The 19,285-nt window shown below is 39.9% G+C and overlaps 2 protein-coding genes across 2 annotated transcripts; one reads left to right on the top strand and one right to left on the bottom strand.

Annotated features, from left to right (window-relative positions):
- Positions 1-79: 79 nt before the first annotated feature.
- LOC144478023 (ATP-dependent RNA helicase DHX30) lies at positions 80-6,899 on the top strand. The gene is made up of 13 exons (XM_078195747.1): positions 80-209; positions 478-549; positions 652-781; positions 858-945; positions 1,016-1,395; positions 1,469-1,644; positions 1,705-2,688; positions 2,765-3,106; positions 3,180-3,415; positions 3,488-3,692; positions 4,090-4,279; positions 4,370-4,455; positions 4,515-6,899. The coding sequence occupies exons 2-13, from the start codon at positions 500-502 to the stop codon at positions 4,750-4,752; spliced, it is 3,105 nt and encodes a 1,034-aa protein (XP_078051873.1). The 5' UTR covers positions 80-209; positions 478-499; the 3' UTR covers positions 4,753-6,899.
- A 605-nt stretch (positions 6,900-7,504) lies between these two features.
- Positions 7,505-18,541, bottom strand: LOC144478306 (uncharacterized). Its single transcript, XM_078196074.1, has 8 exons — positions 18,442-18,541; positions 13,584-13,697; positions 13,159-13,292; positions 11,726-11,876; positions 11,317-11,648; positions 10,715-10,945; positions 10,482-10,584; positions 7,505-10,194 (listed from the first exon to the last, which is right to left on the bottom strand). The coding sequence occupies exons 1-8, from the start codon at positions 18,539-18,541 to the stop codon at positions 7,505-7,507; spliced, it is 3,855 nt and encodes a 1,284-aa protein (XP_078052200.1).
- Positions 18,542-19,285: the final 744 nt, after the last annotated feature.

The following is a 19,285-nucleotide window of genomic DNA, read 5'->3' as shown; positions in this document are numbered from 1 at the left end:
CTTCAGCTTCAGCGTGTTGATACTAAGAGTATGCGACACGAAACCCCATACACCTGTTTCATCTATTCTAATACTTGGTTTATGGTTATACCATATAATTCACGTGTTTAAAAACCGATGCATAAAATGATATACATTATTTAAATGTGAATTTAATCAATATTTTAGTGCATGTTTATCGTTAATAACTCATTAATTGCAGCACAAAGGTAAAATACAAATGTCAATACATATCTATGCAACTAGGTATTAAAACACTTAGTGATAACCTTAACATTTATTCAGAAATGTTTTTTATACATAATTGTATCTTTTCCGATTTTAATAATTGACTCAGTACTTTCATTAGATTTTCAGGTGGTGAGATATCTATTAATTTTCATTAATGTGCATTCTGTAATCTGTTGAAAATAAGTCTTGCATCTGAGAATAAGTTGTGTAAAACTGAATAATTACAGCATATTCTTTTCTTCGTAGATTGGATATTTTATAGCGCAAAATGTCCCTGCTTCAGGTTATAAGTACTCTGAAAAAACCAATATACAGTTAGTGAGTATTTGGATATTAAATTAGCATATATTACTGTATAAATGTGATTATATGAAACCTACAATTAAGTTGATGTTTCTTCTCAAAATTTGTATCCAATAGTTTAAGAATACATTATAAAAGTCAACTGCAGAGAACATGCCTTGAAGCCACTGGAGCTAGTTCAAGAATATTTTCTTGTTATTACTGCAAGAATTCAGAATCTTATCCTGTTACCACTAATGGTAACAAGGTATAATATTTGTAGAATCTTTTATTATTTGTTTCGATTAAATGTTAAATAATTAAGGTAAATATATTTGTTGTAGCTACAAGATGATAATGATAACGTTTCTCAACCGGAGTTTGAAAGTAACCGGCAGAAAACATCTGTTAATCAGCACATTTCAAAAGAACGTAAGAAAACAATATGTAGTTACATTATTTGATTTCATTTCAAACATATCAATTTTATTATTATTTTAAGGTTTGAATAAGTTATTGGAAAATCCTGTACTAAGTCTTAATAATATATATACTATTGTGAAGAATGAATTTGATAAAAAGGATTATATAACATATACATATGAAGATCTACCTACTAAGAAGAAGAAATGTACTATTAATATATTATGGCCTGTGAAATTATCATTTTCTTATATTGGTCCAAATAAGAAAACAGCTATGTTACATGCTTCAAAGGATTGTCTGGCTTGGTTGTATATTAATGGACACATTCAACAATCCAAGAAACCCATACTATATAATGAGAAAGAATTGCAATCTCTTTTATCAGAACAAGTCAAAGTAAACTTTAATCCAATGTTTGAAAATGACATCCAAGCTATGTTAGACACATACGCTATTGTAAGTTTTCTAAATTATGAAAAAGTTAATATATAAGTTTTACACGCCTGTAGTACAGGAAAATTATTTTTAGAAAATACGACCGATTATAGAACAATCATTCGATACAGTTGACAATGTAAATGATCCAGGAGGAAGTACGGACCCTCCACAATATATTTATGATAACACTGACATACGTAATTCTAAGTTACTGAAAAAGCTTCAGGAAAGAGAACATGAAACTAATTTACCAATTCTAGAATTTAAGTAAGTACCGAAAAATTGTGACATCGAATTATGGTTTATATAACAAAAATAATTTTTCAGATCACAAATTCTTAAAAGTATTGACGAGAACCAGGTTCTTGTAATCAAAGGTGACACAGGATGTGGGAAAAGTACTCAAGTACCACAGTTTATATTAGATGCATATACAGAAGAATTCAGAGCACATGAATGTCACATACTTGTAACAGAGCCTCGAAAAATTTCAGCTGTGTCTCTTGCATATCGCATTGCTAGTGAGAGAGAAGAAGGTGTTGGTGAAACAGTAGGCTACCATGTACGCCTTAATAATTCAATACCACCATCAATGGGATCAATTTTATTTTGCACTACTGGTATAATTTTACGAAAACTACAATACAATCCAACTTTGAATGGTGTATCACATGTAATTATAGATGAAGCTCACGAAAGGACATTACAAATTGATATACTACTTAATTTAATGAAAAAATTGTTACGTGTTAAACCAGATTTGAAACTTATAATTATGTCTGCAACAGTGAACACGGAATTGTTTCAACAGTACTTTCAGTGTACTACCATTGAAATTCCAGGAAAAATGTATCCAGTAGAAACAAACTTTATAGAGGATATTGAAAAGAAGACACGCATAAAAATGGGATACTGTTACGACGAAGCGAAAATTCCTTCGGAAGAGTTAATACAATTAATAGCGTGGATTATGAAGAATAAATCGCCTGGTGGTATTTTATTATTTGTACCAGGTTGGCGAGAAATTCAGCATCTTATGGACACATTAAAGAAATTACGTCCCAGAAATGTTCATATAGTGCCATTTCATTCGAAGCTAACATATGCCGAACAAGAAGAGGTCTTTAAACCTGTTCCTGATAAAGTCTGGAAGATTATTTTAGCTACAGACATTGCTGAGACTAGTATCACAATTCCAGATGTTAAGTATGTGTTAGATACTGCTCGCAAAAGAGATGTCATATGGAACGCGAATTTGTCTATGTCTAATATAATGACTCATTGGGTGTCAAAGGCAAATATTTCGCAGAGGTAATTTTTACTTTTGGTAATATTTATTGTTGAAAGAAAACAAATGTAACTGGAGCTGGTCTTTTTTTATGTGCAGAAAAGGAAGGGCTGGACGTGTTGCACCCGGTGAAAGTTATCATTTCATAACAAAAGAAATGTATAACAAATTAAGAGAATTCCCAGAGCCAGAAATACGCAGGACATCGTTAGACCAAGCAGTAGTTACTAGTAAATCATTTAGCAATGAATCAGTAAAAGAATTCTTTGGTACTATGATTGAGCAACCTAACAGAAAATCGCTATATCGTGCTGTGGAATGCTTGAAAAACCTTGACATTCTTGATAAAAATGAGAATTTGACACCTTTAGGAAGACGTATCATGTATTTCTCGTTGGACGTGAGGTTGAGCAAAGCGTTGTTATATTCTTGCGTTTTCCAGTACGTATAAAAACATAAGTTTCTAAATTTAATAAAAATTATCTGTGCTTTATAAACATTTTATATTTTTTAGGTGTTTGAATCCTATGGTGACATTAATTACAATGTTATCCAGCGACAACGAATCGTCTGCTACTTCGCTAGTCAGCAAACGGCAAAAGAAAGAACAAAAAGCTGAACATAACGACTCGAGCGACCATATTAGTCTGATAGAAATTTATAACTCCTCGAAGCAGTATTTTGAAAATAGTGAGGACGATTACTTTCTAGACAAAAGTCAGAATTTCAAGGACTATAAAAGGTTAACACGTAAGTTTATTACTTATATGGAATAAGAACGTAAGCCACGCGGTAGTTTAATGAATAATTATTTCTTTATAGAGATTCGCGAACTACATTTGAATGAGCTTATTAACAATGGTATGATCAATTCTATGGTCGACTGTCAGTTAGCGAATGTACACATGAAGCAGAACGAGTTGCTTCGTGCTGTGTTATTTTCGGCTACTAATCGAATAATAAATGTTTTGCCTTATGGATCTAAGGGCGGTTATTTTTCAAAACGTACCAGTACAATGGTAACCGAGTAAGTATGGGAAGTATTTAAAAATGACCATTAAGAATATTCTCGGTGAAAATGTTGTTTTTATACATTTTTTTAACTATTAAAATGCTACAAGCTTTCACAAATGTCTGATAGAAAAATATCAGGCAGTACGGATAGCTTTCCCGTAATTAATTAATATCTTAAATAAGCTACGAAGTTTTTAACATGTAGCCAGAAATGGTTAAAACAGGAAAGTGAGAACATAGCGTAAAAAAAATTGTTAACTTGATTTAATTTTACTCTTTACGATAATAAAAACTTGAATCATACTTATGGAACTAGGAGGATAAAATATACAAGAACGAAATCGAAGGGTTTCCTTAATAAAATAAAAAAAACTATAGATATGATACATACATTTCGTATTTTTTTTTAGAGATAATCATAAGGTTATTATCTCAACTGAAAGTATGAATTACAAAAGAAACAAGTGGCCAAGTCCACTTTTAACATATGTCACACGAATCCAACATGAGGACACGAGACGGTCTGTAGTTTCTGACACGAGTTTAATTTCACCACTATCAGTGCTATTATTTAGTCATGGTGACGTTTCTTTTAAAAAGGTAAAGAACTTTTATACATTAAAATTGTTAAATAGCATGAATTGGTATCGAAATACGCGTAAGTTAATATATGACTTAATGTATTTATAGGCAAAACAAGATGATAGTACTGAAGATAACAATTGCATTATCACTATAAACAGTTTAAAAAACGTGTGGCTGAACACCGATGAAAGGTGCGTATTATTAGATGCTCAAATTTTGTAATGATTATTTCAATTTGCTTCATTTTTAGATCCGCAAAAATATTGTTAGATCTTCGTAATGTCTTATGGAATGTTATGAACTATTTGATTGCATATGAGGGCACACGTGTGGAAGACTTAAACAATTTAGAGGAAGTCAAAATTTACAAAAGTAAATTGTTGAACGTACTTGTAGATATGATCAATGATTCGACGAGTAATATAGATAGTTCTGTTAAAGTAACAGATGTAGAACAATTGACGACATCAAATACGTATGAACAATAAATTTTGTAAAGCCCTACGTTTCGTTATATAGAGTAACATTTGCGTATTATTACTTGGTTGTAAGTTTCTCTCGCCACGTCTATTTCGTATTGAAATAAATAAATGTTCCTGATACATTTCTTTTAGGAACGTATAACGATATATTTATTTGATTTTGTAAATACATAACATAGATTTTCAAGATTGTCTATAAATGTAAGTTTCACGAATTCACGTGAGTACATGATCACAGTACAATGTTCCGCATAACAACAACGCACCTCTAATTAGGTGGAGGGCAATTAATATTTGTATACTTAGTTCCCATAGAAAAAATTTTCGTAACCATAATTTAAAATCCCTAATCCCTACCGACACCGATCGCTGTTCCCAATTCTGTGGGAGAGAAATATGAGAGTTTATTCTCGATCCCAAATTAAAAGTTATCTTTCATTCTGGAGAAGCAATAATACGTAATTCATTTCTTCTCGAATAGTATATACTGTTTCAATTTACAATTTATCTAAATTCATTCGGAATGTATCACACACGTATAGTCACAGAACCGATCTTTCTTTTCGATCGCGTGAAGACATGGTGATAGATTAGCCATTTATACAATTATAAATATAAATATATAAATATTACATAAATTCTATTAACATACATTCATCCGATTAAAATTTCCTTTCATCATCGATATGATGCGAACCGTCATTATATGTTAAATGCGCTATCAAAATTCAATATATTAAAATATATCTTATTCATACATTTGGCAGGTACATCGAAGCGTGCGCTTCCGTTATGAAATAACGATTTTGACGAAATAAAAAAATCCTATCAAATTCTAAGCAACAACCAATAACCTTTCTTCGTTTTCATATATGTATATTCAAAATGCTATTATAAATTAACGCAACGAATATAGAATATATTTGATTATACATTTTATAAATATAAATATTTTATAAATCAACGCTAAATATGTGAATAAAGGCGCATAATGATGTACAGGTTTATCGCCAGCAACAAATGTTGTTTGGCTCTATTTTTGTTAAAAATTAGTATAAATACCGTTCTGTATTTGATAAAGGAATAATCGGCGAACAACAATCAAAGAATAATGTTTGAACAACGACTTGGGAATCTACCATTACCTTCTTTTGACTTTTAAAATAGTATTTATCAGTTGATAAGTTTAGGAATGCACCTTCGATTTTGTCGATCGCTTGATATTAACTTTTCGTTTGTTCAGCAAATCTTTAAATCATTTACTTTAAGTTGTCGCATCTTGTTATTGTACTTTTAATTGGTTCTTAGTTAGAATATATTATATTAATCACCTTAGACGTAGATATTATATATTACCTCCTTATTATTGTGTCGACTAGTAATTAATCGTAATTGTCGCGAACGTATGTATACTACTTCTCAACCGAGACAGAGGTGTCGCTGCAAATAATTAGCTACAGCGTGTTCCTCTTTACAAGACAATATTGCACTTCCGGCCGCTTCGCATCGTTAAATTATATTCTAAGATGGCAGTTCAAGCAACGCCGGGCGAAAATAAATAACGTCCAACGTTCGTAACTTATAAATCTTGCGTAACGCTATTGCTTTGCCATAATATTAGAAACGATCTATGTTAAATGCGAAGTATATAGGGTTCCTGACATCTTCCTAGATTATTATATTAATTACGTACCAGCTTCGATTATTTAAAATCGTTTAAGAATCCTTAGTAAGTCGCAGTTACCATAACTAAGAAGTCTGCACTCGAGCATTTACCCGTTCATCGAACTTTTAAACGTCTACGCGTTTCGAACTTGTTCAATTAGACTAAACGTATGATAAAATTGTTTAACATTAACATACTACTGGCCGCAAACGTTTTACCGGGTAAGGCTAACTAAACGTCATCTTAGTGCACCGTTTTAGCTAATTTGACCCGTTCGTCGAACCGTATTATTGACTTTTACAATCAATTTACCGTTTTAGAAATTAATAACAACATTTTAACTCCTATAGTGTTTCTGGTAATCCAGTAAAAGTCAATAATGTATCGTAAGATCGTGGCCATCTTAATAGATTATTGACATAAAAGTCGATAATATATGTTTCCTTCTATGTTCTATTAAAGTTAAGAACTATACATATGTATATCACGTTCGACTTATATTTTTTTTCACGCCGTCTACATTCTTTTCCACATAACGTTTGAAGATTTATTTATCGTTTATCGATGGCAATTTAATTTTGATTTCGCGTCGCTATCGAAACACGCAGCGTGAATATTCATAGTCGACTAGCGTTTAACACGTTGAGTGCCAGGTCAGTAATCGGTGACTGGCAGTATAAAATATGATAATAAACTAAAAAATTTACATTGTCTTAAGTTGTTATCTAAAATTTATATAAAGTCCACCTAGTTTTGATCTAATACTGGATTCTATTATTAATTGTATTTTTTTAGAAAATTTTAATGGATTTAATGCATTGAGTAAATTTTAATTTGCAACTAGTGCGCGAGTGAGAGTACCACGATGCCAGCGCGCGTGGCCTGACGGGGATTTCCTTATATGTATAATCGCGTGGCACTCAACGTGTTAATAGAGAAAGAAGGCGGAAAATGTAGCTTAAATAGAGCTTACAGTGAATAGCATCAAAATGTCGAAGCCGGGAAACCGTAACGGGTAGAATAAGTGCATCGAAAAGATTACGCACGTAGATATTTACAATCTCTATCGCAAATCTCGAGCAATTACTACATCTAGATAGGGTCAGTGGTCGCATCGCGGGGCGGAAGAACGGTTACAAAGCTCTCGGTCTCGCTGTCGCTCGTGCTGAAATTCGTCCTCTCGAAACCCGAATATTCGCTTCTCGCAGCGAACGGCTGCAAGGCCGCGATCCTCGGCTCGATTTCCATGCCCGAGTCGAGGCTCTTCGCGAAGCCGGAGAACTCGGACAATCGGCGAAAGTTGCCGAAGAACACGCTGTCGGTTCCCACGCTCTCGGCGCCGCTCTCGCTGGCTCCGTCGCAAACGGATTCGGTCTCGTCCGTCTCCGAGACGCTGCTCGCTTCGTGTCTCAGCAATTGTTTCTGCGAGCTGTTGCTGTCCGTGCTGCTCAGATAGCCACTGTCTTCGACCCTTATCCGTGGTCGACGATCGTCGGCGTGCGCGCGGTTTACAAAGTTCGCGGACTCGTGGTTTCTGCAAAACTCGTTCGAGTGCTTCCGCGAGCAACACGGCAAGCATTCGCGTCTCTTCGGCGTCTCCTCGCGGGTCTCTTCGATCGGTCTGCTCCTCGAGACAGACTTATGAAGATGACAATGGTCTGGGAATTTCTTCTTCTCCACCGACGCACTGTTCCAACACACCGGTGCTCGGTGACTACAGTTCCCGGTGACGCAGTTGCTCTGCATCGTATCTTGATCGAATCTCCTTATCTTCTTCTTCCTCTTCTTCGACATTTCCGCCAACAAGTTGGTCTCGACATTTACGTGGCCGCGTTGCGTCGTGGTCGGTTCTTCAGCGACAAGCTTGCAGTCACAAGAGTCGACAGTCCCTACGAAGGAATCGTTGCTGAGGACAGGAGCACCGTTGCTGGCCGTAGGGTCACCCGCTTCGGCAGGACTCCTGTCCCAGCCGTTTTTTGACAGAGACGAGTTCAGGGCGTGGTTCGCGTCTTTGACGCATCGCAGAGGCTTCGGATGTTGGTACAGTTCCTCCGTGGGTGGCAACGGCACCACGTCAGGGTGGTTGCTCGGTTGACGCTGCCGTTTCGCCTGCCTGGTATCGGGTGTCAAGTATTTGTTCCTCTTCCAGGCTGCGCCGTTTCCCGGCTGGCCATTCAGCTCGACGCAATCGTTCGCGATGCCGTCCGCCAGATTCGATTTCAACCTGGCCTCGTAGATCTCGCGGAGGCTGCCGTAGCCACGCTGCAAGCAATTCTCGTTCCGCGTCGAGTCTTGATCGCGAAAGCTGCCTTTGCTTTTCAATAGTATTTGTGCCGGCCTCTCGAGCGAGTCCACGTAAACCTCGCTCGGAACCTCCCTCTCGTAGTTCACGTCGTCGTTGATCTTCAACTTCATCGGCTTGCGGTCCAGCGTGTCGGGCTCGTACTCCGATTCGTCTTGCTTCGCATAGTTCTCCGGCGAGTCCTGCACTTTGATGGTCAGATGACCGGGGTTCTCCGGCTCGTATTGGATCTCCGGCCCGGACTCGTCGCTGCATGCCGGGCTGTCGTAGCCGTCGTTCACGTACACCTCGCTCACCAAAGAATAGCTCTCGTACCTTTGCGAGGAGATCAGCTCCGGCAGACTGTTGTAGTAATTTCTCTCCAGCACGTCCTTGTTCAACGCGGGCATCTTCATGGTCATGGTCATCATCTCGCCGGTTTTCGTGTCGATCACCGCATTCTGCATCGTTAGCTCTTCGTCCATCGGCAACGCGGTGGACAAAGCGGGACTCGAGTGATCGGTGGACTCCGGCGAAGTCGAAGATTTCCTGCTGCACTTGGACCGTTCGAGACTGTCCACCTCGTAATCCATCGCGTTCTCCGACCGCGAGTGATGCTCCAGCACTTTAGCGTCGACCATCTCACGGATCACAGCGTCCATGATACGTTTCGCCGTGTTCGTTCGATTAGGTAGCTCATTGATCATATCCGGTAGCTCTTTCTTCGTCGGACACGAATTTCCTTTGAACTTCTTCGCTTGGCCACGCGACGAGCTATCCCCCGTCTCAGTCTTCGCGTGTTTGATTTCGGTTCGGATCTCGTCGTTCTCTTCTTGCTTCGGTCGGCTCTCCGGTGTCTCCTCCTCGACCACAGCGTTCTCCTCCATCTGTTTGATGAACGAGTTCTCGATCGCTTTCCTCACTTTCGCGTTCACTGCCTCGTCGCCGTTGGGTCCGTCGGTGACGTCCCGGCCTCTTTGGGCGCACCAACGGACCTCTTCGAACATCGATTTCGCGGAACGCATGGAAAGACTGTGGCGATCGTCGCTCTCGAGGATCTCGCTTCTTGTTCCATTCTGCAGGTTCTTTGTCATCGCTAGATTCTCCTTCCAAGAGGACGGATGCTTTCCGGTAAAGTTGGCCGCGTTCACGTCGAGATCGTCGCGTTTCGCCAGCTCTTTTAAATATGCTAGGCTGTTCGCAAAGGTGGCGATGTTCTCCTGGAAGGCTCGCCGGCCGTCGTCGTTCTCCCGCCAGCGACGCTGGGGCGCGTTCACGTCCTCCAGCCACGCTCGGACCTTGCTCTCGCCCGGACTTGGTTGATCCACTTTGGCTGGGACAGGCGTGTTCGAGAACGGCTCGGTGCATCCTGGACACCCGGTGCATCGTTGCGATTTTCGCGACTTGGCCAGAGAACCCTGGAACGGGCTCGAAGACGACAGTTGACGACTTCTCGCTGCCGAGTCGCATCGATCGGAACTGGACTCTTCCTCCGGTATACCTGTGTTGTTAGACATGTTAGTGGCAAGGTATTTTTTTAAGAAAATTGGAGATAGGGATGATCGAACGATGCTCGGTGTTTGATGGATTTTAATAAATCCAATCGGTAACATTTTGTGTATCAATTTCACGAAACAGAAACCATTTAGAGTCTTTCTCCAATAATTTTAGCAAGTTGAAATTACATTACAATCCTTTTGTTCTAAAAGATTCTTTAAAAAAATTTACAATTCCTAGTAAGAAGAATTACTCAGAGTTTATTTAAAAACCCAGAAACGCTCGACTCACCGATAAGGGTGGGAACAAATCTCTTGGCGGCCATCTTGTGCTTCGCGATGGATATCACTTCTCGGATCTTCAAGAGAAACTCGATCGCTGCCGGTGGAGGAGCCTGCGAAAACACTTGATAATACACTAAACCAATTTTAACGTTATTAAACTAATTTTAACATTACACTAAATGAATTTTAACATTACACTAAACGAATTTTCGTCGCTATGGGACTCGGCACGCAGCTTACCAGCAACAGTTGTTTGTCGAAGTAGGCAGGGTTGAAGTACAGCTTTCTCCTCTGGGCGCCTGGTAACACGGGGCTGTCTTGTTGGTGGGCACTGTCCGCGGTTTCGACCACGCGAACATCTTCCTCCGGCAATTTTTCACCTAGAATCGATCCGGACCCGGAGCCGGATGCAAAACAGATCTCTGATTGTTCCAGGTAGACGCAGTGAGGGTGAATGACGGCTGACGTTATCTACGATTATAAGAAGCGATACTTCTCTAACTCGATTGTAAGTTATTGTACTTATATTAACCCTTTGCGGTCGAATGTCAACTCTCAGCCACCGAAGCAATTTATTTATCGTTTTAAACAATTTTGTTTTTCCTTCTTTTATTACTGTTATGTTATTATTGTTCACTGAAAGAAAATTAATTACGATAAGGACGACTTATGTATTTGAATACGGCCTAATAATTTAAGTAAATTAAAAATGGGAATAAATCGAACATTATTCTACAATTTGCTAAAGACTTGTCTACGCTTTCCTAAGTTAAAAATTCAACTCGCAAACGTATCAGTTTTTATAAGTTAATAATAAAAACAAGCATAATCGTCCGGCGTACATTTTCAAAGCCTTGTTCGCCGTCGCTAATCGGCAGATCGTCGCCGAGATCGCTTTCCGTGAGACCGCTATTGGTGTCGCTCTCGAAGTGTCGGGACGCTGCCAGCAACGGGTTGCTCTTGACCAATCCGCTTGGCTCGCGGCCATGCGTGATGCTTATTTCCGGCTCTTCGACGATCTTCCTCTTGGTTTTCTTGCTGTGGAGATAGAGGGAAACGCTCGCCACGTAGATCAGGGCCAAGATCACGGACGAGAGACCGATGGCTGTGTACTCCGTGGTGGAGAGCCCCTGCGACAGCTGCGACGACGAGGAGAACATCACTTCGCGGACGCCTGGAAGTTGCGACAGTGAAAGGACCGTTCCAGCAAAATTGACAATTAAATGCTTACGACGAAGAATAAAGGCTTACTGCTTTTGGAGGGCGAGCCGGCTACTCTGAAGGCCACGCAAGGCGTGAACACGCCGGTGTACTTCGATTTCGCGGACGCGTCTCTGCAGACCAGCTTCGCCGTGACCACGCGGCCCTCGGCAGCCTCTTTCAGACCAGCCTCGCCGATCCACTGGAACAATATGTCGTTTGCAATTAGAGTCGTCACCGTAATATTTTCTTTACAATTGCTATAATTTTTTCACTGATTTCTTGAAAGAGAAAGGAATTTTATGTTTATTGTGTACACACGTCTACTCGAACGTTCAACCCCTTGCGCTATGACTCCTTTCACGTTGCGTTAATTAGCACTTATTTGTCCTTAATATTCTTAATAATAGGATCAGACAATCTTTTGTTTCTTTTATTGTCTTTAAAAAAAAATCGCGAGTCTAACTCGTTCAAGTTCGGCAAGGGGTTAACCCTCTTAGAAAAGATATATTTAAAACAAAATATATCTAATATTTTTACTAAATAACAATTTCATTTCTTATCCCTCTTCCCCTTTTAGAATTTGGTAATTATCAGGTTCGACAAATATTCTTGCAATTCCTTTGCGATACTTTATCGAACGAATTTTTTACATTTCAGGTAAACAGGACTCTTTTGGTCGCCACTAAAAGGGTTAGAGTCGCAGCCCGATTAACAAACGAGAACAACGAGAACGAGGGGTGACCGTTCGTAGACGAGTCCGTCCACATCTTTTGTATCCAGCTGCGACCATTCGTTTCGCGTAAAACGATTCAACCGGTCCAAGCCGACCGGTGAAATTGTGACATTAAATTTTACACGCCGTGTTTACGGCGGCGCAGTCTATTTCCACGATTCTTTTTCGAACGGTGTTCCCCGAGGGGCATTTATCGAGGCCTTATATCAACGTTTTTAGGATTATCGGGAATGGTACTGTTACCGGATGCCGCGTTCAAAGGGAGACTTTTAGCGCTTTTTCTTGCGTTTGAAAATTTGTTCTTCGCGAGCCGTGCACGTCGTCGACTAATTTCAGAAAGGACAAATTAATTTCTCACGAGAACAGAAACGGCGTATCACCTTCTTATGGAACAAGAATTAATTTAAAGAATTCTGTTTACATAAAAATTAACGAAGTCTCGCGGAAAAGTGGAATTTCGAAGGAACGTCTATAACATTGAACGAGTTACAGAGGAGAAAGAGGGCAACAGTTTCGTTAATTCCAATTATGGCAGCGTTGATTTTGAGCATAACTGGACCGGACTGGTCCAGACTGTGTTCGACACTTCTGGTAGCAGCCATAAAGGACCGCGGCGCGCGGTTTCTCGGCTTCCTTTTTCGCTTCTCTCGCGTGGCCTGCCCCTTCCCTTCCTCGTAAATTATGATCTCACCCGTCTCGACAGCCTGATAACTTATTTATTTAATACCGGCCAGAGAGTGTTACCAACCTGCAGAAACGTCCTGCCTTCGTCACGATACAGCCTGAAGGGTGGCTCGGCGTCGGAGAGGTTTCGCAGCTCCGACCATCCTGCCCGGCCTAATTGTTGGGCGCCGGTGATCCCGCAGACCGGGGTCGTCACACCTTTTGGGCATCGAGAAATGTCAAACAGGAAAAATACGTCGCCGCGTGACAGTGGTAACAAGCTGTCGCTTTGTTTCGCAAGCGTGGCGATCGAATAATTGAATGAAAGCAATTCAACGAAAACGATTTAACGAAAGCAAATATGAAATATGAAAAATACGTCGCCGCGTGATAGTGGTAGAAGCTATCGCTTTGTTTGGCGACCGTGGCGATCGAGAGATTTAATAAAGGCAATTTAACGAAAGCAATTTAATGAAGGTAATTTATTGATCGAAAATCGAGGAAACTCACCCTCGAAGCGTATCTCCGCGTGCGGGTAGATTATCTGGCCTCGCTGCGGCAGGAAAACGTACGGCACTCGCTCCACCTGGCCGGTGTTGCTCACGAAGCCAGCGACCTTGCACTCTGCGAACACAAAGCGGAAAATCTCGTCAGCTTTTTACAGAACTTCGCGGTTCGACCAACCGCGCGGATTTTCGAAAAACGAGACGCGATTTTACGGAAGCGTGAAGGAACGCTCTGCCCGGTTCACCTTTGCAATTCCGCGTCTTCTTCGCAATTTCGAAGAGACCTTTGCAATTCCTCAACTCTTTCGCAATTTCGAAGAGACCTTTGCAATTCCGCAACTCTTTCGCAATTTCGAAGAGACCTTTGCAATTCCGCAACTCTTTCGCAATTTCGAAGAGACCTTTGCAATTCCTCAACTCTTTCGAAATTTCGAAGAGACCTTTGCAATTCCTCAACTCTTTCGAAATTTCGAAGAGACCTTTGCAATTCCTCAACTCTTTCGCAATTTCGAAGAGACCTTTGCAATTCCTCTACTATTTCGCAATTTCGAAGAGACCTTCGCAATTCCTCAACTCTTTCGCAATTTTACAAAATTTCGCGGTTCGACCAACCACGCGGATTTCCGAAAAACGAGGCGCGATTTTACGGAAGCGTGAAGAAACGCTCCGCCCGGTTCACCTTTGCAATTCCGCGTCACCTTTGCAATCCCTCAACTGTTTCGCAATTTCGAAGAGACCCTCGCAAAGCCGCCTTTGACAGACAATTTATTGGATTCAAGCGACAGCTTATAATCTCCGGGCAATTATCGCGCGGAGTGATCTCGACGAAGCGCAATTATATATGGCGCGCCGCAAAAAGATGGGAAGCCGTGCGCGAAACTGGCATCGCGTCGACGCGGTCAAACTGTCTTCCGCAGAAAAATGCAGTTCTTTTTGGCTCGGTGGTGTCTGCACGAGACGGGCAGCTTTAGGCGGTCGCTTCGTCGGAACGGAAGGATTGGACCCGGAACGTCGCTACATCGCTGTCTGCGCGACAAATCTTTTTACATGCTTGCTATGTCTTTTTAACGCGCGAGCTTTATATGGCTAAGCTCGAGCTTCAAAATTAATTATAACAGGGTCAGACGCGACAGTGACTTTTACATTGATTTATTTTATTATTGCGTAATGGTACAGAGTTGATTCTTTTCCTTCGTGTATATTAATTGTAATTAATTTTATTATTATTATTACGGTTTTTATGGGAATTATTATTGTATCATTGCTATCTTTATTTATCACTGTTGTTGTAATTATTAATATTATTTATATATTAAATATCCTCAACTGTGTCTGCGTTCATTTAAAAATATCTTTATCTGTTATACATGAATTGAAAATAATACATGCTCAAGAATTATTGCCTCGTTGTTAATTATTAATTGCCTCGTAAATTATTATTTACACGAGCAAGTGTGTCTTGTTCGTAGCATAATACCAACGATAATATTTTTAACAGTGCTATTTTTGTAAGAGGGAAAGACATTTCTTTGTTAAAAGAAACTTTTAAATAGTAAACTATTTTTCTGAATTTGATTGCAATATTTGGTACATTTAGTCCGTTTAGATAAATAAATAAATAATTTTATAATATACTTATTGCTAATAATAATAGACGTTTCGTGGGAATTGGGAAAAGTCGCTTTTACCAAGTATGAATATTATTTATTTTAAAGTTAATACCTAATATTCTGTTGTATCTGTAATTAAATTAATATTTTGTAATCAAAGTATAGAAACGAAGATAAATAAAGAGAATACAGGAAACAAAAATAGTCTGGTCCTCTTATTAAAATTATTAACACTGTATCGACTGGTCGTACAAAATTTTCGTTTCTAATTTTGATTGTGACATGAATTTCGTGTTTCCAGTTGGCGAATTCCTCGAGCGTCGCCGCTGAACACGCCGTTTAATCCGTAATTAACAATCGGCGGGAGCGGCGAGCGTGGCGGGGATGAAAGCCGATCGTTAAAATGTTAAATAGTAGTAGCGCGTACCATCGACCGAATTCGTTCGACCGGTACTCGCGAACTATACCCGCGAATAATTTCGGAGCCTAATGAAACCGGTCTTAGAACGAACTGCTCTCTCTCTCCCTCTCTCTCGGGCTGTTGTTCCTCCCGTCTGAAATAACTGGACAACGTCAAACGCGTGTCACGACGGCGTTAATTTTAATAATAAAAATAGACGCGAGGTACCGTTTACATCGCGCGAATCGTGGAATCCCGTTTTCGCGATGTCCGACACCAGTTTTTAAACCGCGGCGTTTACTGTAGAATCTTGATTATTCGATCTATAACCAGAGCGACGTTAATGTTGAGATCGTAAAAACGGTTACTTAATTACCTAAAGTGGCAGATTTTGGTAATAATGATAATTTAGTACTTTCTGTCGAGGAGCATAGAAATAGCGTATTATACGTGGCACATTGTTTAATAAATTTTAATCAAAATTCGTTCATTCAACTTTGTTAGATTGGAAACTATGAAACGGGCGCTTTGTATAGCTTCTTGTTCAGCTGCGACGCCCGTTTCATAGTTTCCAACCTAATACAAATTTTACGCTTCCCCTCTGTCATGGGGCGCGTTACAGAGCATCGACTGTATGGTTCGACGATTAACCCCTTTGCGCTATAGCTACGAGTCAGACTCGTGGCGAACATTTCCTGCATAATCTAATTTTAGTTAAAAATAAATATGACTGTCAATCGTCTCTATTAAATCGAAATAAAATCTGGACAATCGGGACACTAAAGTCCCGATTTATTTGTATAAATTTCAATTACCTTTTAGTTAAAATAAATATGAAATGAAATACTTAAAAGCGTCGGGAGCTGCTGGTAACGAAATTGAAATCAAATTCGGATTGCAAACTGGTTAATAATTCCGGGTCGGAACATTGACAATAATTATTCACGCCATCGTCAATGCATTAGGAGGCGAGCTAATGCAACGAAGTAGAAGTAGATCGTCGCGTAACCTATCGTTTACTTCGAAGCTCGTCCCCGCGACACTTCCCCCGTGCAAATAAAACTAACACGGTCTCGGGAAACACGGAATCCATCTCGGTCGTTTCAGCAGACCAATGAATCATCGAGCTATCGAAGTACGAGTGGATTCCTTTCCCGGAGACATCGAGGAGCAACGATGTTACTCGGGTCTGGGTCAGCAACGGATGCAACAGGCCGATGCAGCTGTTGTATATGCAAATTGTCGCGCCGTGTGCGCTCGCTCGAGGGAAAGACGCGGCACCGTAAAAATATAATGGAATTAATGTGTTCGCGGAGTCGTGCGCGGAGCAACCATAATCGTCTATTCTTAGACGTAAGTTGAATTCACCGTGAGAGAATAAATATATGAAATTGTTATTAATAAGTGGCGCAGCGATGGTTGGAGTCACGTGGACGCGCCATCAGGATGCAGTTCACGATCGTGGCATAGTCGGAGGAAGGAGCTGATCATTGGCATGCTAATCGATGGCGGGAGTCTCGTTAAGTTTAACCCTTTCGGTACGAGAACTCTGTTCGCCGTGACACTTTCGCTGCACGAGAATAAACCTTGTTTACTTGTTATAGCTGTTATAGTTATTATAATTATTATATATACTTAATTGTTATAGTTATTATTGTTATCATAGTTATTATAATTATTATATATATTTAGTTACTATAGCTATTATTGTTATTACAATTATTATATATATTCAGTTATTAAAGTTAAGGCTCTTATTATACATATTTAGTTATTTCAGTTAAAGCTCTTATTTAAAACAAAAACGAGCATTTTAGACTGAGTCAACTATCTTCTACATTTTCATCTAGGAAAATCTCTTTAACTAAAAATTATTAATTTCTCCTAAATCGGCCACTTCGTGTCAAGCTGACGTTGTCCCCTCTCGCCGAACAATAGCAATGGTAGACAGAGAAATTAATCCTTTATGCATATCGTGCGCATATTTCAAAGGCTTATTGTATTCAAATTGGCCCGAGAAGGAATTGTTCGCAGGGAACGTACTGCTACCAACAAACTGCTTTCGAGCAATTAACAGTGGGTCTACGATGGATCTGTACGATCAAAAGATCCCTGACCTTGGATCGATAAACATGCAAATAGGCTCGATGACATTTTCTCTTTTCGTGACCACGTGCCGTGCGCGGTAGCGGACGCGCGTGTCTCCTGCAGGGAAAAATGATGGTCTACGAGCCTCGCCGCGAGCTTTCTCCGTAAACAACAATCGTACCATACTGGATGGCAAAGTAGGCCAATGGATGGCGTTTCGTTCACCATGGAATTTGCGTGGTAGAGATGAAATAAAGAATATGGTAATAATAAGAAAATAATAATAATAATAATAATAATAATATAATAGATAGAATAAGAATATAATAATAATATTATAATAGACAGAATAAGAATATGATAATAATAATGATAATATAGTACCTAGAATAATTATAATAGAACAAGAATGTAATAATAATGGTAATATAACAGCAAAGAACTCGTAACATAAATTCTAATCAATATGTGCTGGAAATCGATAAGTTTATTCAAAGAATAAACTAATTTAGCTCAGTCGCCTAAACGCGTTAGATAATTTTAATCTCCTTAGCGTCGCGCAACACGGTTTGATTTACGCTCGTTAATCGAACGCTTACCACATACCCTATACGACAGCATCCTCGGTAAATCTTCTCGCTGGTACATTTACCGAAATTTATTGTTCGATTGAGCAATAATAAAAATCGACAGGCTTTTTCGCAAGGCGACGGCAAGGAGACATAAATTTTCGGTTAATGTAATCCGGCTGTTCATGAATTTACCATCGAAGGATGTAGATTCTGTGTCCCCCTCGAAGGGTGTGCCATCGTCACGTGACGAACATTGATCGGCGATGATCGCGTTGCTGGTTTTGTCTTGCATGCGGGTTCACGTGTGTGTGTGTGTGTGTTTCCATTAACCGGTTCCCTTTAGGAAGCTGCGTTGGGCCGGCGAAGAATGGCAGCGAAGGCTGCGAGGGGGTCCCTTAAAAATTCACCGCGGAACGGCATTTTCCGGAATAACTCGTTTTAACCATTTTCAGGCATTGAAACAGCGCGAGCGCGGTAACCTCGTCAACCGCTTAAATCTTGATAAACGGGAAAGTATTATCCTATCGCGCGGCCTCTGTTTAAGGAACCGGTATCTTCTCATCCGCCACCGATTCGCAATCGCCATCGACTCCCGTACACTGTTTAATGTCACGATCAGGGCCGCGCGCGCGCGCACGCGGACGCCCGCCGACGTTTTCGATCCTCTGCGATTCCGGAGCGCCGTCGCGTATTGTGGAACTCGTTACGTAAATGCCACGATAATAAAAAATAATAATAATAATAAAATGTGAAATGTAGAAGCTTGAAAATGCTTGAAGGTGCTTGACGATGATTGACGATGTTACAAGAAGCTTGATGATTCTTGCAGATGCTTGAAGATGACGGAAGATGCTTGAAAATGTTTGAAGAGGCTTGATGATACTTCAACAAACTCGATGATACTTGAAGAAGCTTGATGATATTTGAAGAAGCTTGAAGAAGTTGCAAGAAGTTTCATGATGCTTGTAGATGCATGTAGAAGCTTGAAGATGCTTAAAGGTGCTTGACGATGGTTGACGATGTTACAAGAAGCTTG

This window comes from Augochlora pura, chromosome 2 (genome assembly GCF_028453695.1).
Source record: "Augochlora pura isolate Apur16 chromosome 2, APUR_v2.2.1, whole genome shotgun sequence".
Classification (NCBI taxonomy): Eukaryota; Metazoa; Arthropoda; class Insecta; order Hymenoptera; family Halictidae; genus Augochlora; species Augochlora pura.
This window is presented reverse-complemented; position numbering and strand designations above follow the sequence as displayed.